The sequence below is a fragment of the Mytilus trossulus genome, chromosome 4 (assembly GCF_036588685.1).
Source record: "Mytilus trossulus isolate FHL-02 chromosome 4, PNRI_Mtr1.1.1.hap1, whole genome shotgun sequence".
NCBI lineage: Eukaryota > Metazoa > Mollusca > Bivalvia > Mytilida > Mytilidae > Mytilus > Mytilus trossulus.
Window position 1 is genome coordinate 84,370,931 of NC_086376.1, and position 21,347 is coordinate 84,392,277.

At 31.2% G+C, this 21,347-nt stretch overlaps 2 protein-coding genes across 4 annotated transcripts in view; one reads left to right on the forward strand and one right to left on the reverse strand.

Annotated features, from left to right (window-relative positions):
* Positions 1-387: 387 nt before the first annotated feature.
* Positions 388-17,222, reverse strand: LOC134716182 (nucleotide exchange factor SIL1-like). 3 transcript variants are annotated; one of them, XM_063579011.1, is made up of 10 exons: positions 17,151-17,222; positions 15,107-15,258; positions 14,365-14,460; positions 13,769-13,885; positions 5,205-5,302; positions 4,402-4,590; positions 3,236-3,357; positions 2,671-2,932; positions 2,106-2,161; positions 388-822 (listed from the first exon to the last, which is right to left on the reverse strand). In XM_063579011.1, the coding sequence occupies exons 2-10, from the start codon at positions 15,249-15,251 to the stop codon at positions 531-533; spliced, it is 1,377 nt and encodes a 458-aa protein (XP_063435081.1). In that variant the 5' UTR covers positions 15,252-15,258; positions 17,151-17,222; the 3' UTR covers positions 388-530. The 3 variants fall into 3 exon arrangements, with proteins under 3 accessions (XP_063435081.1, XP_063435078.1, XP_063435079.1); XM_063579008.1 differs by lacking the exon at positions 17,151-17,222 and adding an exon at positions 16,898-17,024; XM_063579009.1 differs by lacking the exon at positions 17,151-17,222 and adding an exon at positions 16,756-17,008.
* Positions 17,223-17,266: 44 nt separating this feature from the next.
* LOC134716183 (nucleoplasmin-like protein ANO39) overlaps positions 17,267-21,347 on the forward strand; it is a 29,219-nt gene continuing 25,138 nt past the window's right edge. The window contains exons 1-3 of the mRNA XM_063579012.1: positions 17,267-17,428; positions 19,464-19,561; positions 20,924-21,046. Coding sequence (XP_063435082.1) covers positions 17,377-17,428; positions 19,464-19,561; positions 20,924-21,046 — 273 coding nt within the window. The 5' untranslated portion in view covers positions 17,267-17,376. The remainder of the gene's footprint in view (positions 17,429-19,463; positions 19,562-20,923; positions 21,047-21,347) is intronic.

Here is a 21,347-nt window from a genome sequence, read left to right on the forward strand (position 1 = left end):
GCCAAAACAAAACTTAATTTAGTCAAGGAAAGTAACTCATTCAACAGTATTTCAGATGACAAACCTACACTATGTATTTTTGGTTTCATTGTACTGTTACATTGGGGTCTAATTGGACATATCTTTGTTCTTTGGTCTTTATGGATAGTTGTGTCATTGGGAATCATACCACATCTTCCTTTGATATTTATTTATACTTCATTTCCTTAATTTCTTATGTAAATATTGAAAAAGTCAAAGTTTCTTTATTAGTTTAAATGAAAATATGCTTATAGACAATACAAAACCAGAAAACTATTTCAAAATAGACAATTGTGTAAGTATGTCACTTTTCTCCATCTGGTTGCATAATTGAGTTATATGTGGAAAAAACAATATAAATACCAAAAAGAAAATATTTATAATCATTCAAAATATGCACTTACAAAACAAAACATCTACACTTTTCTTCAAAACAAAAAGAATATATTCATAAACATTCATAATATGCATTTACAAAACATTACATCTACACTTCACTACACCTAACATTACAATTCCTCCTTTTTATAAGCCACAGACAACTGCTGTCGTAATGAGTTAATGTTTTTATGAATTTGTTGAAAGTAATCTCCATCATCTTCATCGACTGCCAAAGTTTGATATTCATCTTCTAGTTTACTAAGATAGGATACAGTATTATGAAATTTCTTTTCACAACAGTCGTATAAAGATAACATGGCAAAAACAATCTTTTCTCGACTGTCATGGTCTGGTAGTTCTAACAATGGCAGCATCGTATCACAGAAACCATGGTCTAATAAACTGTCTTTCAGTGGAATTCTTAAACAAAACATTACATAATATTGTTAAAACATAAAATCCTACAAGAACGATGATAGAAACAACAATAATATAAACATGTATATTAAATTTGATCAAATATTTAAAGCATTATGGTTTATACTTAAAAAATCTAATATATAAATAATCCATCACTGCAGCCTTAGCTAACACAACAGGAATAATTATCCAACAGAGGGTAAATTATGACCTTAAGATTGGTTAAAACCTGTCAAGATGTGACCCCTATGGATTCGTAGGGGGTTAGTAAATTTTATAGGGGGTTCATGACAACACGTCTACTGTTTATGGTATTATCATCTATTGATTTTGTTGTATCTCATGGTGGTCCGTTGTGCAATACATTTGCTATACGGTTCCCTTCTGACCCCTTACGAACCATAGAGGGTGAGTAAAATATGTGTCCTGTTAATCATATCTCAACTCATATTTTCAAGAATCAAAAAACAAGAAATACCATATAACAGATAAAAAAGTGCAAAAACAATACAACTCATTACTGTTGAGGTGCTAAGCAAAAATGATGCTATACTTGTCAACTTTTTTAAGTTCTCCAAAATCTTGAAACTTTCAAAATACAAGCAAACCTGATTAAGGTATCTAACAGATCTGAAAAGTTTTGCACATGTTATAATTATTCAATGTCAAGCTGCTGAATGAATATAAAGCCATAAGAAGATGAGGTATGAGTGCCAAAGAGTTTTAATCAGAAAAGTGTAACAAAAAAATATTTGTTGGAAGAACAGTCAACAAAGTGATTGCAACCTCAACTAATAGAGTGGGGGTGGGGTATAAAGTTGCAATAGAAATTAAAACTATAAGAATGGGGGTATAAAGTTTCAATAGAAATTAAAACAAGAAGATTATATCTCCATAAGGCACCATGCACAGCTCTCACTATCACATTTCCATGTTTAGTGAACAAAGGAATCAATCACAATCCTACTTTGGCTTTTTCCTTTGAAGTACCAGTACACTTCATAATGAACATGTATACTTTGTTTCACAGTAATGTGATCAGGAACTACCTTCAACTAAAACATTCAACCTACATACCTTAAACCAAATCTTTAACAGATAGAAAGAAAACTGTATATTATGGAAAAGTTTACAAATCCCACTCCTGAATAAAAAGAACTAATCCATGGTTTTGATTTGTTAAAACGTCATCAAGACCTATTTATCCAATCTAATTTTAAACAATATCATAGACTTCATACATAGATATTCTGATCGGACAGCTAGAAAAAGTGTAAACTTACTGTTCATACTGTTTGTATTTCTCTTCAGTTGGTTCTAAATGTCCTAACCAGTGTACCTTTAGAAAATGGTTTTCATATGTTACTATGGCAAGTATAAGTTAAAAGTTGTTTGATATCAAGATTATATTTTCAGTATGTACATTTTTGGTTTCTTGATAGGCAAAGGGAGACAAATATCATTTGATATTGTAAACATTCCTCTTTTTTTTAACTAGACGAATCAAACCAAAAATTTATTACATCAAACATGTATAATCAATTTAGAATTTGATACTGCACATAAATATAACATAGATCATAATAAACAATCAACTTAATCCAGCTAATATTTTGATAGGTCATGTTAAATTTAAACATCCTTCATGTTTCTTTCTTTCATATTTTGTCATGATGTCAGTTTGCCATTAGCATACAAGTTTAAATAACCCTTCTATCTTCAAACTTGTTTTTTTAACACAGATGACAAACAGCAACCATTATAAATACATCATGTTGGCCCCCTTAGACCCAGTTAAGTTTTAAGAAGAAAATATTGTTAATTAGTGATAACTGATGTAATATTTACCCTTTCTTCATAAAGATCACTTATTAATGTGATCACTTTAACTTGTAAACTATGGAGTTTATTATCCTCAAACAAATACATCAATGACCGTAAACCTCCAAGTTCAAAGAATTTTATTTGGGCAAAAGGAAAATGTCTGACAATGCTAGAGATAGCATACAACACTTTCTTTTTCACTGCAATCTCTGGATCTGTAGCCAATGATCTAATCAGCTGATGTAGAGCACCAGACTCAATAGCATTAATCTGGGTTTTTGGATTGCTGAAAAAGATCACAAAACTTTACAAATATTCAAGGTATGACATCTATAAGGGGAGATAATTCATTTTAGTCCAAACACAAAAGTAGAGGAAAATCATTTTAGTCCAAACACAATAGTAGAAGAAACTTATTTATTTAAAGAAAATAAAGTTTTTTTAAACTGCTAACAGAATTTATTTTTCAATTCTTCCACATGATATTCATATTAATTCTCAATTACAACAATTTATTCAGATTTGAAGCAAAAAAACTATCTGGGTTTTTAACCTTCAACATCTGAATCTTTAGGTTTTTATAGCTTACTTTTGAATTGCAGAACCAAGTACAAATGCAGACAATGATCTAAGTGTAGGATCTGTGTGATTAAGTCCTTTAACCAGCAAAGAGATCCCTCCTAAATCTCCAAATAAAACAGCATTGTCATACTGAAATAAATTTAAATTCAAAACAAGTTTATAACAGCAACATGTGCTGGTACCTGTTTAAAACGACAGATTTTTTTTCAAATTAATTGTTTATACCAGGTTTTTTTTAAAGGATTTTGCTGTTCAAATAAGATCTTTGATATTTTAATGATTTCAGTATATTTTTTTCAAATTTACTACCCAATTTAAAATATTGGTTGGAAATGTTCCAATCACTGAAGATTGTTATGGTGATCATTTTGGTGGCTGCTGTATAATCAATGTTTAACTTCATAAACAGAAATTTTCCATGAGAGATATACAGCAACTAAATAATGGTGTTGTTTTTTTTAAGAATTGAATGCTTCTTTTTGTAAATTCATTGGGGTGTAAAAGCGTTGACCGAAGTACATTTTGTTCTGTGCTTCATTCTAAAAATGTGCGCACGGTCAACACTTTTACCACCCTATGAAGTTACAAAAAGAAGCATTCAATACTTATAATTACATTTTTTAGCTATGATCATGAAAAAGCGCATTTTATATTTTTTTAAATTTTATTCACCTGTGCACTTTATTGTGGGACCACGTGTTATCATGAATGAAAAGTTTTATTGAGTGATGCAATTACTTACAGAATAACACTTGATGTGCAATTAACCAATCAGAATAAAGTATTATAATGAAACATACATCTAAAGTAATTATTTATACATAATATCTACAATCTTGTTATGTACTGGTGATACATTTTTCAGGATTTTAGGAAAATTATCTTGTAAGTATTTGTTTTTTTTACAAGCTCAATGTTTTTTGTCAAAAATAATCAAAAGATATTTGATTGATTTCCAGAGGAAACAATGTTAAAAGATTTGATAAGAATCCCTAAAACTGTAGTTTAAAGGTTAGTCAAAGGCGTAAACCCAATTCTTCACAGAATATTTTTGTAATGTGCAGGTTTATGAAATATCTGTAGATTTATAAATTTCAAATAAGTGCAAAACATGTGTCATACACCTGTAATAGGTTTTGATAATGACATTTAATGAATCACATTTATGCATACCTGATGTAGATGATATTCCAAGTCCTCTAGCAAAGTCTCCCTGGCCTCAGTTGATATGTTGGTGGAATTTAATTTATCAAAAAGTTCTGTAACAATTTCCTGTCCAGTTTTGATCGCCATGTTTATCTTCTTAAAATCTTCTTTTAATTCATCATAACTTCTATATTTTTGTTTTATTTCTTCTGCTTTCTAAAATTATGAAAAATGATATACATATACTGTTTCAAGAGAACTTAAATGAATATATATATATATATAACAATGAGGAATAGATGGCCTTAACCCATCTTTGAACAGCAGATTTCCTATGATTCTTGATCATATCCTAATTTTACTTCAAGTGCACACTTAAATTGTTTTGAGTCAAAATTTTGTGAAATATAATGTAAAACATGTAAACTAGGAAAGCATTTTAGTTCTAAAAAGAGAAACATTTTGCACAGCCATGAACAAATGAATATCAGTATCTTTCTGCTCATAGAAAGCTGGTCTAGTGCTGAACAGAATTTAGGTAACATGCATTTGAATCAAAACCAAGCAATATTCTGTTTTTGTGGTGATGTGTTATTGAAATTTTAATTCATTAAATATTTTTTTCATTTTTATACTCTAGCGATGTGTAATAACCAAGACACAAAAATCTCACCCTAGGTCTAAAGAAAGCACTTGAAGCTTTGACTAAAAAATGAAATGAGGTTAATTCAATAAATTTGTTCCCTAAATCAAAACAAATGTCAAAAAGAATTCAAGATGCTCCTTAACAGTTATATCGGTGTTATAAGCATCTCTTAAGATAATCTTACCTTTTCATTGGGAACATCATGTTTTGTTGCTTTGAAGTCTTTCAGGGCACGCTTTAATTCTTCATGTGTAAACTCTTTGCTGTCAGTGTTGACCATGCCTAGAAATATATCCACTCTCCACTTAAGATTATTATGATAATTGTAAACTTTTTTTAAAGAAAAATGAACACCCTAGTCAATTTCCTTTAAATGCATAACCAGTTACTGCTAGTAAAAGATAAGCTAAGAATTTTAGTCTAATACAAAGCAGAGTTCATATTCATATCATAATGACATGTTGACAAAATTATTGCTGGAAATGAAAAGATCCCTCAATCCAAGTTTAATTATTACGTGTGAAATCTATGTCAGTGTATTGGTAATTTACAAAGAAAAGTTCCTACTGTGGACTCCTTTATTTTTGTGAATCCCAATTTTCATGGATTGAGGAGAATTGTATTCTTAACATAATTTCCTAGTTTTAACAAAGACTGCTTACAATCCTATAGATATTTTTGAATTTGTGGTTTCCCTGTTCCAAAGAATTTGTTTTCCACCACAAGTACTAAATCCATAGTAGTTGCAATATAGTGACATCTACTAGTCCTGATAACAGTTTTATAATTAATGATGGCAATTTTCTCAAAACATGCAGATGTACTGATTTTATTCACTATGCTGATATGAAACAAAGTGAAGTGTCTCCAAATTAAATAAAAATACCAACACTAGGATCTTACAAACAGCATTGCTTTTCTTGTTATCTATCATTTATGTTTAAATTGTTTAACCTTTTCTGTTCAATACTAGTAGAACTAGAAAGATGCCACTGAGACAACTCTTCATCCAAGTAACAATTTATAAAAAGTAAACCATTATAGGTCAAGATACAGCCTTTAACACAGAGCTTTGGCTCTCACCGAACAGTGTAAAACCATTCAAACGGGGAAAAAACAACAGTCTAATCTATTGAATTGACATTAGTATCTTTAATATTCTTCTTCTAATGAAGATGAAATATACTACTGTAGGTTCATCATAATTCTTTGTGTATCAATTTTCGTGGGTTTCGTGTGTACAGGTAAACCATGAAATTCAATTTTAAACAAATGACAAATTTTCTATAGGCTAGTATGCAGACCTTGGCAAAACCACGAAATTAAATATCTACGAACATACAAGTTTCCCTTTATCCATGAAAATTAGTACCCACAAATATAAATGATCCCACAGTATTATAAGTTATATCTGAACAATAACATTTCATCAAAGGACATGTAGGATACTATGCCAAGCTTAAACTACATTATTCTTGTTTTTTTTGTAGTGACATACAGGAAGTTTTGAAGGTGGTATGGGTGTCTTTCGCCATCTTGGATTGTAAAAAACAGAGAATCTAAGGTCTATATTTTCTATCAAGTTAGATAAATTTGATGCAGGAATGCAGATATTTAATGTGAATTTTCATCTAAAAGAACCAATTTATAAGAATATAACTTAGAAATGATAATATTTTTACAAAAGTAGATTATTTTTGGTTGTTTTTGAATATTTTCAAATTGGCAATTTAAGGGGAGATAACTCTTAAACTACATTTTCTGAAGGACTCTACATGAAATTTTCCTATTTTGTCTTTTAGCCAGAAAAAAATGTACAGTGACCCTATCTTTTCTTTTGATATTCTCAAAGCATTGTCTGAAAGCAATCTTTTCCTAATTTATTTTACAATTCTATCATTTTGTTTAGTATCTATTCACAAAAAGTTGTTTTTTCCTGTATAATCCATACAAAATTTGTCATTTTGTCACAACCAGTAGCTTGAGAAAATGCGCGGTGACCTATCATTTTTATAATATTTTTGAAAATGTATCAATATATACTACATTTTGACAAACTATGAACAAATTCTATCATTTTTATTTTAGACACCCATACCACCTTAACTACTTTGAATTGCTATAAAGTTCTTGCACAGTCAGTTGAGTGAACCATGAAATCAGGGTCAACACTTATTTGGCATTTAATAGATATAAACACTGTCACCAAATGTTCTTGCAAATTGGTGAAAGTGATATTGAGTGATTGTACACACTGGAAAAACTCCCTATAATAATGAAAAAGAAAACAAACAAACTCGGAAACTTAAAATCTAAAATTTATAAGAAACGAAAGGGAGCTGATGTCAATAGATATAAACAACTCACCAAAGTTTCATGTGAATTGGTTAAAATGTTTTTTGAGTTATTGTCCGACATGTTGACATTGGAGGCACAGACAAAAGGACAACATTATACCATAAAACGTCCTGTAAAGGGACGTATAAAAATAAGAACATGTGGTATTATTGTCGATTCCTCCAGAGACCAAATGACATAAAATTTATTAAATATGGGTCACTGTACAACCTCTCATTGGTAATCATGCCCTTATTTATTTATTATTAATATAAAGACACAAAGAACTGGTCTGAGAGTACCTGTAGTTACTGAGAGCTAGGTCAAAGACAATAACAACTAATAAAATAAAACAAGAATGTGCCCTGAGTACATGGATGCCTTACTTGCACTATCATTTTCCATTTTCAGTGGCCCATGAAGTTGGGGTAAAAGCTCTAATTTGGCATTAAAATTAGAACTCCATCTGTGTTTTGTGGAAATAGGCATTATTTATAAGTGTCGTATTAAACATTTGGTAGAGGCAAATTTAAGTTAGAGAACAGAAACAATAAATTCAGCATTTTTATCTATTTGTAAAGGAACATAACTCTAGAATGGTATAAGTCACCCTACCAAAATTCATAATTGATCTGTGTTTTGTGGTAATAAGCATTATTTAGCAGTTTTGTCACATTTGGTTGAGCCATTAAAGTTAGATGATTGAAACCAATTTTTCAACATACAGACAATAGTAAAACTTAATGCCCTCACCCCTATGGAGGAGCAAAAAAGAATGAACTTATAAATTTGGTGCTTTTCAAAGAGCCTGTGTCCCTCACCTTGGTTTATGAGCAAAGGAAACAGATGGATTCATGATAAAATTGTGTTTTAGTGATGGTAATGTGTTTGTAGATCTTACATTACTGAAATTCTTGCTGCTTATATTTATCTCTATCTATAATGAACTTTGCCAAGTAGTAACAGTGGAAAATATTTTGTAAATAATTACAAAAATTTATAAAATTTGTTAAAAATTGACTATAAAGGGCAATAACTCCTTAAGGGGTCAATTGGCCATCTTGGGCATGTTGACTTAATTTTAGGTGTTACTTTGCTGTTTTTATTGCTGTTTACACTTTATATCTATCTATAATAATATTCAAGATAAAAACCAAAAGCTGCAAAATTTTCAAAAATTTCCCAATTCAGGGGCAGCAACCCAACAACGGTTAGTCCGATTCATCTGAAAAAAACTTAAATAAAATAGTTTGGGGTAGGGGGATCAACATTGCTGCAAGTTTTGTTCATCCAAAATCGATTAAACATATATCCATATAGGTAAGTTAATTATACCCCCGCTTTATACCCCCGCTTTGAAAAAGGGGGGGTATACTGTTTTACCTCTGTCTGTCCGTCCGTCAGTCCGTCCGTCCGTCAGTCAGTCCGTCCCATGAAACTTTCGTCACATTTTTCTCAGGAACTACAATACAGGGATTTCTGAAATTTGGTTTCAGGGTTTATCTAAGTCAGCTATACCATGTGATGCGTCTTCAGATTGATCACTTGACAACTTCCTGTTTACCGAACACTTGTATGATTTTACACATGATAGACAAGTTGAAAATTTTCGTCACATTTTTCTCAGGAACTTCAATACAAGGATTTCTGAAATTTGGTTTCAGGATTAATATAAGTCAGCTATACGGTGTGATGCGTTTTCAGATTCATCACTCGACAACTTCCTGTTTACCGAACACTTGCATATTTTACACTATTAAGGATGTACACCTCTGGGGAGCCAAAAATTTCTAGAATTAAATTTTTTTTCTTAACCTGATTTTTAGGTTAATAAGACTGTAACAAAACAATTGGTGAAGAAAAAATCATATGGTGATGGGCTTCTTTTTTTGCTACGGCCCTTTGAAAATGCCCAATTTTGATGATTTTCTCACTTTTCATCGATTTTTACCTATTTTTGGGCTATTATCGCGAAAAAAAATCACGGTTCCACAATTAAACTTTTTTTCATACTTTCCATAAAGATGAAGTGGACCAATCTGAATAAATTTAACTTACAACTAGAGGCTCTAAAGAGCCTGTGTCGCTCACCTTGGTCTATGTGAATATTAAACAAAGGAAGCAGATTGAAAATTGACTACAAAGGTCAATAACTCCTACAGGGGTCAATTGACCATTTCGTTCAAGTTGACTTATTTGTAGATCTTACTTTGCTGAACATTATTACTGTTTACAGTTTACCTATATCTATAATAATATTCAATATAATAACCAAAAACAGCAAAATTTCCTTAAAATTACCAATTCAGGGGCCGCAACCCAAAAACAGGTTGTCCAATTCATCTGAAAATTTCAGGGCAGATAGATCTTGACCTGATTAACAATTTTACTTCATGTCAGATTTTCTCTAAATTATTTGGTTTTTGAGTTATAAGCCAAAAACTGCATTTTACCCCTATGTTCTATTTTTAGCCGTGGCGACCATCTTGGTTTGATGGCCAGGTCACCGGACACATTTTTTAAACAAGAAACCCCAAAGATGATTGTGGCCAAGTTTGGATCAATTTGGCACAGCAGTTTCAGAGAAGAAGATTTTAGTAAAAGATATATAAAATTTACGAAAAATGGTTAAAAATTGACTTTAAAGGGCAATAACTCCTAAAGAGGTCAACTGACCATTTTGGTCATGTTGACTTATTTGTAAATCTGACCTTGCTGAACACTATTGCTGTTTACAGTTTACCTATATCTATAATAATATTCAATATAATACCCAAAAACAGCAAAATTTCCTTAAAATTACCATTTCAGGGGCCGCAACCCAAAAACAGGTTGTCCAATTCATCTGAAAATTTCAGGGCAGATAGATCTTAGCCTGATTAACAATTTTACTCTAAATGCTTTGGTTTTTGAGTTATAAGCCAAAAACTGCATTTTACCCCTATGTTCTATTTATAGCCATGGCGGTCATCTTGGTTAGTTGGCGGGGTCACCGGACACAATTTTTAAACAAGATACCCCAATGATGATTGTGGCCAAGTTTCAAATAATTTGGCCCAGCAGTTTCAGAGGAGAATATTTTTCTAAAAGATTACTAAGATTTACGAAAAATGGTTAAAAATTGACTATAAAGGGCAATAACTCCTAAAGTGGTCAACTGATCATTTTGGTCATGTTGACTTATTTGTAGATCTTACTTTGCTGAACATTATTGCTTTTTACAGTTTATCTCTATCTAAAATAATATTCAAGATAATAACCAAAAACAACAAAATTTCCTTAAAATTACCAATTCAGGGGCAGCAACCTAACAACGGAATGTCAGATTCATCTGAAAATTTCAGGGCAGATAAATCTTTACCTGATTAACAATATTACCCCATGTCAGATTTGCCCTAAATGCTTTGGTTTTTGAGTTATAAGCCAAAAACTGCATTTTACCCCTATGTTCTATTTATAGCCATGGCGATCATCTTGGTTAGTTGGCGGGGTCACCGGACACAATTTTTAAACTAGATACCCCAATGATGATTGTGGCCAAGTTTCAAATAATTTGGCCCAGCAGTTTCAGAGAAGATTTTTCTAAAAGATTACCAAGATTTACGAAAAATGGTTAAAAATTGACTATAAAGGGCAATAACTCCTAAAGTGGTCAACTGATCATTTTGGTCATGTTGACTTATTTGTAGATCTTACTTTGCTGAACATTATTGCTTTTTACAGTTTATCTCTATCTAAAATAATATTCAAGATAATAACCAAAAACAACAAAATTTCCTTAAAATTACCAATTCAGGGGCAGCAACCTAACAACGGAATGTCAGATTCATCTGAAAATTTCAGGGCAGATAGATCTTTACCTGATTAACAATATTACCCCCATGTCAGATTTGCCCTAAATGCTTTGGTTTTTGAGTTATAAGCCAAAAACTGCATTTTACCCCTATGTTCTATTTATAGCCATGGCGGCCATCTTGTTTAGTTGGTGGGGTCACCGGACACAATTTTTAAACTAGATACCCCAAGGATGATTGTGGCCAAGTTTGGTTAAATTTGGCCTAGTAGTTTCAGAGGAGAAGATTTTTGTAAAAGTTAACGCAGGAAGACAACGGACGACGGACGCCAAGTGATGAGAAAAGCTCACTTGGCCCTTCGGGCCAGGTGAGCTAAAAACTATTGGTAGGTGTTAATATAAGAAAGTTTTATCATATTTTGATGCGTTTTTGTGTAAAATTTACCATACTGCCAATTTTCTATTTTTATGATTTTTCTCATTTTAAAGAACAAAATGCATATTAATTCAACTTTTTTGTTATAAATGATTGAAAAAATACATATCTAAGAAATTTGAAAAGACCAAAATGAGATGGGATGTATATTATTCTTGTAAAATCATTTTTTGTATCCCTCACCCATTTTCTCAAAATTTTGACTAAAAGTACTGACTTGAATGGTCGTAAAATTTGAAAACTTGATTATTCAAAAACCGTTCATGGTAAATACACAATTTTTTCACAGAGTTATGTTTGATTATAATATTTTTAAAATTCATTGATATTTTCCACTTCTATCATATGTTTTGGAAATAATTTAAGAACAAGATTTCAAGGAGACTGAACGAGACTGAAAAGTCAGAAGAATACATCCTTAATATTATCCACTTGCGGCGGGGGTATCATCAGTGAGCAGTAGCTCGCAGTTTCACTTGTTTTTCCAAAATTAAGTTAAAAGGGGGTCAGGGGGGTCAACTATGTGAATTTAAGTTTTTTATCCTACATTGAACTTTTGATGTTGTCCCTTACACTGCCCCAAAATTACCAGACATTTTATAATATTTAACCATAAATAGATATTAATTAATATCAACGGCTGGACACCTAATATATATTTTTGGACATTTGAAAACAACCTATTGCGATATTGTGACTAACAACAGACTTTCTGAGTATCAATATGCAAAATCAGAAGTATTAAAAAGATTTTCTAATAGAAATGCTTGTAGATGCTCCCTAGTCCCTATACATTTATTTGTAGAACTAAGCAAGAACTAACATGACAAGAAAACATTTTTAATGACAATAATAAAACATGCATGTAACATATATAACAATAACTTCTACAACTTTTCTTTAAGCTTTGCTAAAGTTATGTAACTGAGATTAATTAGTTTTAACAATTTATAATCAAGGATCAGGTGCATGTGAGCACTGAAGGGTAAAGAATTGCATTCATTTTGCGTTTGAAACTAAAGATGAAACATTGCATCGTATTATCATTATAAGGCTATTCAATATTGTAATTGTGAACTAGGGAAGATAACTCCAATTTTAAATATTTCTTAATGAAATTTTTAGTACATGTAGAACATATATATTACAAGGGCCTGGAGTGGTGTAATTTTTAATCTACACCTTTGTACTATATTAGTTATATATAAAGTTGAAATCTTTGATTCGTCGTTTTTACGTGATGACGGCTGACAAATTGGACCTCGTAATTTTAGTATTATAGATTCATGTACAAGATTCATGCAACATGCACAACTTATTCAATTATTTCTAAAAGTATGGCTATACAGGTACACAATTTTATAAAATAAATATTTGAGAATATATTTTTCGTTTGAAAATGTTTTAAAATGTTGTGCTCAATGCACTAATGTCTCAAAAAACAATGTAGTGATTTTAAAAGTCTGGAGTATTGGTAACTATTAAGCCACCCACATAAGGGTTTTGTTTGCATGAATGCAATATTTACTCCCTCAAATATATACAGGCAGTCTGACAGTACTACAGATCTCTTCCTTTCTGTTTAAGAATTTCTAGCAGACTTGTCTCTCTTTTAGCAATATTTGTTTCTCTTTTAGCAATATTTGTTTCTCTTTTAGCAATATTTGTCTCTCTTTTAGCAATATTAGTTTCTCTTTTTGCAACATTTGCCTTCCTTATAGCAAGATCTGATTGTCTTTTGACAACTTTTGTTTTTCTTTTACCTAAAATATATAAATCTTTTTCAGTTTATCTATATCAAGTCATAATTCAGTGATTCCCTATATAATCAACCAATTTTTCACAGAGTATTAACTTGGAAAAAAATCTTTTTCTTATTAATCGACACTACTTTGTCAGAAGAAAATAAGAAATCAGCAACAAGACATGCACCATGACTGCACTAATTCCTAGCAAGACATGCACTATGACATAAGAATGCAAAAAATATATATAATTTTTTTAAACCAGTAAGTTATTGGTAAATGCATTCCATGTTCCAAATTGAAGCCATCCTAAATATTTTCAGACGAGAAAATGTCTATGTTTATTTTTTCAGTAAGAAACATATCTCACATGCTTTTTAGAATGTCCCTCAATACATTCTTGAATTTCTACAGTTGACATCATACATGTATGTTACCTTCTTTTTCTCCTCTTTTCCAGTACTTGTGTCCATCATCACCATCCATTAGTTTTGCTTCATTCACGCCGGTTTCCATATTCATTCTGACATGTAAACCTGCAGGAATTGCTTGACCTGAAAACAACTGGAAGTGATTACTTTGAAATATTTTCTCAGGGAACCATTGTACTAATATACTGGATTTTTTGTTTCCCAGAGTGAGACTAAAACTGCTTACGAGTTATAATCAACAAAAGGCAGGTTTTCAAATGATTTGATATTTGGATTCAAAATTCAATGAATATTTATTTTTTTAAACTAACATTAAAACTAGAAACTTAAGAACATTTTCATAGTTAGTTCACTGATTCTGTTTGAACGAAAAGCTGTAAATAGTTTCTGTCCTATATTACATCTTTCATGGTGAGCCATAAAGCCCATCAACCCAGGCTTGACAAATTACTATCTTGTCTGCAAGAGTTTGCACTCCAAGTCAAAAGAAAACCTACATGAAATTTCCAAAAATAATAGTGTTGGGACAGAGGCTGTGAATTTTTGTTGTGAGTACTTCACTTTTCAGCAATTTAAAGAATAAAGCATCTCTATAATCATACCGGGTTGTATTTTCTTCCATTCTTTTTCTGGATAAAACACATTTAATGGGTCTATATTTGTGATCTCTGAATCTTCATTCTCTACAGCAATCTCAGCTAAAATAGAAAGTATTTGTAAATTGATATGATTATTGGAAAGGGAAAAAAATCAGGTAAGAATTGTTATTTTTCAATGTTATTATTGTTCTGAGTTGTCCATCAGACATGTACAAGGTATGCTGCATCTTTTACTAGCCCAATAATATTTCTAGTAGTGTTTGTAATCGGACATCCATTTACAATGTATGTCAAATTTTGTATGCAAAACTAAAATGTATTTCTGTTAATTTAAGTATAATATTGAACATATTATGACTTGTGTGCAGAAATAAAATGAGAAAACATTTAACTGATAATATAACACAATATGGTTCTCGGAATTAGTTATTCTACAAAGGAAATTACTCATGTTGCAATGCACAAGAACCCTAATATTGTACGATAAAACTTTTTTTAAATACAAGAGCTCAAGTTTTAGGTATGGTACTTGATGCTCATTCTTCAGATTTCAATAAAAAAAAAAAAAAAAAAATCATTTGATGTTTTTGTCTATTTTGTTTTGGCAATGATGTTGCCTGTTAATTTCCCCCTTTATATCCTTGGCTTCCCCCTACTGTTTAATAGGATAAAGTGAAAAATAAAATTGCAATTAAATTTTTCAAAAGTAAGGAAACAACAAATAAGTTTATAAATTAAGCCTTACCATTATCATCATCATTGTCTGTGTTGACAACAGTTAGTGCTCCTGGTGCATGTTCACTGCTTACACACATATAATAACAGCAGATCAAAAATAACACCAAACTGGTTATATTAAATGCTCTAATACTGTTCACCACACTATACATTTTCTACCTGAAAATTCATTGTATACATTTTACTTCTATTACATTTGTATTTTAATGTGGTAGATTCTTTATCAGTTGAATTAACATGATTAAGGAAGCAAATTTTTAGCAGAGGTCCCAGTGGAGACCAAAAATGATTTTGTAAGAAGAATCATGATCTCTTGATTCCAGTTACATTGGCCCCATAATGAAAATCACATGGTGGTTAGAAAGGAATTTTAGCTAGGATATATATATATGTGTTTTGAGTTGTGGGAGTCATAATGGTTTGATGACTCTTGAGGTGGGGAAAGTGTAACAGGATTGCTTCCCTTAGAAAATGTGGTCAACACTTTATTTCTTCATCAGCCGTAAGCAGTTGAGCTAAGGAAGTATTCCTTCAACTCAGTTTGTTAGCATGCTGCCTTGTAACCACAGGCACTTGTTTCTATCAATGAGAAGACCCATAGTCAACTTATATTTACGTAAATACCTGTATATGAAATATGTGTTGATACTGCAGTGGCGGATCAAGGGGGGGGAACCCTTTTTTTTGGATGATCAATTCATTTGAATGGGAGCATATAGTTGGACCCCCTTTTAAAAATATGGCTGGATAATGGGGCTTCCCATGGATAGAAACAAGTACCTGTGGTGTGATGATATTAGCAACAACTATATATTATATACATGATTGTAAATAAATAACAAATTAATTTGAATATTCGAAAAAGAATTGCAAGATACTGCAGGAACATATATATTAACTATATAACGTGACGGTACCCAAATTGCACCTATTTTGACAGTTTTTTCACCAACGTTTTTTTATGATCAAGAAAAAAATGTCCATACTGTGTTTATTTTGTAGCCCTATCCTTCTTGATTGTATAGGTACACCAATTTAAATTTTAATCCATATTGAGTCATTGAAAAATGGGTTTGAATCAACCTCCAAACTATCCATGATTCTGTAATAAGGAGTACCCAAATTGCATCCATGCTTAAATTCACATCGTCAAAAGTCTAATAACCGGGCTTTTGTTTAATTTCTTCAAATATTTTGAACAATTGGATATTTGTCCATGCTTACTCTTCATATTTTACGAAATGGATACTTATAATGTATTGTATTTGCTAATTTTAAAAAGATGACGTTTTGATGACGTCGCATGGTGACGTTTTCGTACATTTTGCTTTTTCAGTAAACAGTCCATCTGTTGATAAAAACTATGAACGTTTTGTGTATATCTAAATATGTTTACCTATGTTGAAAGACGTGCATAGTATCAAATCATAAAAATACAAATTGTTTAGTCTCTAGGAAATCTTGTAAAATTTTTGTTGCTATTTTTTTCTAAATAGGTGCAATTTGGGTACTCGGTGCAATTTGGGTACCCTTACGTTACAGATATATATTAGATATATACTGTTCACAGGATACTGTAATACCCAGGAACTGACACGACATATGAATTGATATGATAATTAAAACTATTCCTAAATATACCACAAATATACTCACTTCAAAGACGTCAAAGTGAAACATGTGTCGAAAACTTGCTTGCTGAGGCGGAAATATCTTACAGTTCTAAATTCGTAAAACAGTGAAAAGTGTGGTGCTTTTTTTAAGAATATGTCTTTTATACTATTATTAAAACTTATACCTAAATCTTGCATCAGAAATGTTTGAATTATGGTAAATAATGAGTTGTCAACATCTCTGATGAACACGTCGTCTTAATTTACCGTTCGATACACCTCGTCAATTGTCCTTTCTGGTAACTTCATCGAAAAAGTCATCCAAAATAGCATATGTTGAAACAGGGATTCAGAATAAATATTATTACGTTCGGGTGTTTTTAAATAAACGGACGTGAACGATAAACAGCATTAAATATGAGTTAAATAAAAACTTACAGTTTCACTTTCACATTGAATTGACATAAACCAGTTTTAGTTTGTTGTTAAATTCTACAACTATAATTAGAAAAGAAATAATTGTAGTCCAAACCGGAACCACGTGTATCGAAGGTGTGTTTGATTGCCTCAGGAAACCCCAATTGCACGTGCAAATCATGATGTATCAGTCTGGAGCATTAAATTTGTCGCATTCAGCCAGAAGAAGTACAAGGCATAACATCAAATGGACAGACTACCCTCCACGATGAATGAACCTGCAAGAGAGTACTTTTGGGGTAACATGATATAATAGTAAACTAATGTAGTAATGATTGTAATGCATGTTATTACAGTATTTTATGCATTAGCCTCTCCCAATTATAATAATAGTATCCTTTAAATTCTAAAGCTAAATTGTGTTTCCGTAATTTAGGTTGCATCATAGACGTAATACCCATTGACCACACAATATCGTAAAAAAAAATAAAGGCCTTCTGAAGCCATGTATTAAAAATAGTTATCAATTACAAAGTTTTCTAGCATTGCATGAAATAAACATAATCCTTGACATTCATAATGAAAGATTTTCTTTCCTAAGAATTGGGACAAAAGATAAATCGTACTTGCAACTAATTACTTTAGTGACTTGCCAAATTTTCCTGAAAACCGGCCCTTTTTTTCATTACTATTTTTGTAACTTTTCCATATAAAAAAATCAAAAGACTTTGAAGAAAAATTTTAATAAAGTGATTTTCCATTTCTATACTTTTGGGGGGTTATTCTGATGTCCAAAGATGAATATTTTCATTTTCTTTGCAAAATTCACATGTATCTAAGTATTGTTTTACTTAAGGTTCATGTGGATCCTATGACTAAAATGGCTGATTTTCACCTCAAAATTTACTCTGAGTACAGACAAAGCTGCGCATCTGTAAAAAATTTCAGGCATAGCATGCCCTAGATAAATGAATTTTAAATATGTTTTATGTTTTAGAAAAATAAAAACTTACCAGGATTTTACCGTGCACTTTTTTTCATTCCTCCAGAAGGTGCCAAAATGAACTAAGTTGGGAAACAGGTTTGAGAACTTCCCCACAGGTAAAAATTAAAGTGAGCATTTTTAATTGACATGGACATTAGATGGACAATAGATACCTGACAATAATTGGTTATTTAAACTGTGTACCTGAATGGACCATATCAAGGTACACTCAACTGTTTGTTAATTTTATCATCTTCTGCAGAGACGAAAAAGTGTACGGCAAAATCCAGTTAAGTTATGAATTTTCTAAATCATACAATGCATTTGAATTCTATTTATCTAGGGCATGCTATGCCTTAAAACTTTTCCAGATGCACAGGTTTGCCTGTACTCAGAGAAAAATTTGAGGTGAAAATACGGCCATTTTAGCCAAAGGGTCCACATGAACCTTAAAACTTTACACACTTAATTATATTAGTTGAGATATCTGTATTTATGTTTGTGGTAATTCAAAATTATTTTAGAGTTTTTGAGTTTTTTTGTAAAATAAAGGTGGGGTTTTCACATTTCTCGCTGTATCTCAGAAACTTATTTATAATTATTGCATAAAGCTTGACAATAGTCCATATTCCAATTACCGATTTGACTCTGTTATTATACACTTTTAAAACAAATTCCTTCCCTTTGTCAATTGTAGACTGGTTCCATACTGGACAAAAATGGCTTTTGCCAATGCAAAGCATGATGAATTGAAAGTGTGGTATCAGCGGTTTAATTTATTTTTCATAAAAAATAATTTCCTTCATCAAAAGTATTTAGTTAAATAACAAAATAATGCAATTAAAAGATTTGAAAACCTTAGATTACTCACATTAATTAGGCACAGGTAGATTTGATCTTTCTGCTAGCTCTTCATTGTAAATAAAAATCAATGTCCCTCATAAGGGAGACAACTATAAACAGGATTTAAAAGGGATCTCGAATTACAGAGTCAATTACGGGAATTGGCAAATCGCCTGTTAACTAAGGCCCCCAAAAAATATGTGTTTACGGTTACCCACTGACCCTATTTTGAGGGCCGACACTAAGCCATTTTATTATACTATAATACTATAAATTGTGAAAAAAGGTCTGAAAATTTGTCAGGTTCAGTAGGACAGTATTTTGTAAAATTGGTAATTTATTTTTGTATATATATCTCTAATATTTTTGTGTTATATGTAAAATGAGCAATATGCCAGCTCCGTGTAGCCTCTACTTCAGGAAGCAGTCTTTCCCCCAGCTAGTATCATCATGTATACACATGCTTTTTCTAAAAATGGCTTCATATATTTAAAATTTCATTTTAGGAATAACATTAGACAAAGAAAATCCCACATTTACGTGGACGTTTGAAGAAGAGGAAGAAGATACAGATTATTTAGTTCACACCTTATTTCTTAAGCAGGTAAGAACTAATATGCATGGGTTAAACTGACAATCATTATTTGATTTAATGAATTACCCTTTTAACACCTTGCTTGAAAGGCCAAGTCAGCTTTTGCATCACTTGTAGAAATATAATATAAAGTAAAGTAATTTTCTATATATTTCATTTCTAAGTTGTTTTATTTATTTCTTTAATCGTATGAGATTGTAATTTGTAATATTTACCTCTTGTTTCACATGTCAATGTGATGGAGTGTTTGAAATAAAGCATGTTATTATATTGTAGCCCATACATAATTGTAAACTTCAGAAAATACCTCCCATATGAAACTTCTGGGTCAAAAGATTGCCAAACTTGCATGAATAGTCTTGAGGAATTTTGTTCAAAACTCTTATACAAGGATCTGATTTCCATTCTCTATTTTATGACCTCTGTTGAAAAAATAGTGCATAATAGTAATATTCAACTCGATAAACATGATCTCGATGAAATTTACAAAATAATCAGAATAACCTATTTTGTAGTTTCCCCTGAAATCAGAACAAAGAGATCAATAAATGTCAACATGACATAAATCATCAGTTGACCTCTTATATAGGAGTTGTAGCCCTTTAATAATGACTTTACATTACCGGTACCTAAAGTGAAGCTCCTGGGTAATTAGATAAAGGAAGATGTGGTGGGAGTGCCAATGAGACAACTCTCCATCCAAATAACAATTTAAAAAAGTAAACCATTATAGGTCAATGTACAGCCTTCAAAACAGGGCCTTGGCTTACACCGAACAACAAGCTATAAAGGGCCCCAAAATTACTAGTGTAAAACCATTCAAATGGGAAAACTAACAGTCTAATGTTGTAAAAAGGTTTGGATATGGATTTTGATACCTGGTTTTAAAGCTTCTAACTAAATACAATATAGTTGAGCCCATTATTAGAGCCAATACAAATTGGGGGACGTTAATTATTTTATTTTTTTGTCTTTAGGTCTGGAGAAAGTTTTTGTTTGCATTCAGGACATATATTTTTATTTTATTTTACAAAAGCTAGCAATATGAATAAATTTGGCTATATTAAAGCAGTCTGGGTGCCTGTATTTTTGTGATGTAACATTAGTAATGGCATAACAAAAAGATGTGCATTGCTGTGAACACTTATTATGTGTTTAGATATTTGAGTCTTATGTTTAATTAGTAACTGAACAATATGCAAAAGACCACTGTAATTAGAAATTTGTAATTGGGACGAAATTTGTGCAATTTTTTAAACTAGAACAAAAGTATCTGCCTACTTACCCATATTTAAAATGACCAAGAAGAGGACAAACACACATACTTTTTATATTAGCTTTAGTGTATAATGATATATTGTACCTTTTTAGGCAGTTTTAGGAGCATCTGCAGTAAAAGATGAAAGAAATCTTGTACAAATAGAAACAAAGAATTTTGATCAAAAAGAATTGAAACAACCACTATTATCATTAACGCTGGGTAAAAATGATATGGCAAGTACTACAATATATTTTTCAGAAGAAACTAAAGTATTAAGAAACTTGGAGTTTTTTTTGTGTTTTTTTTTTAAAGTGGATTGTTTCTTTCTTCATAGTGTTTGTTCTCTATGTTAAAGAGCAGTTGAGAAAAAAGTCATTTGCCATAAGATATTATTTTTGATTTTCTCAACTCGTGAAGTTTCATGACTTTTTCAAAAGTTCAAGTAACCTAATTTGTTAATTCTGAAAATATGTTTTATTCTAAGGTAAAACTATTTTATATCTACTCGATTTTCTTATTTGTTGCAGCACTATG

Excerpts from the sequence above, each read along its gene's own strand:
- LOC134716182 (XM_063579011.1), bottom strand. The coding sequence starts at position 15,251 with ATGTATAGTGTGGTGAACAGTATTAGAGCATTTAATATAACCAGTTTG. Across the intron at positions 5,303-13,768 it reads GAAAAGAGGAGAAAAAGAAG|GCATGGTCAACACTGACAGC; the intron begins GTAACATACATG and ends ATATATTTCTAG. Across the intron at positions 2,933-3,235 it reads CTTGGTTCTGCAATTCAAAA|CAATCCAAAAACCCAGATTA; the intron begins GTAAGCTATAAA and ends GATCTTTTTCAG.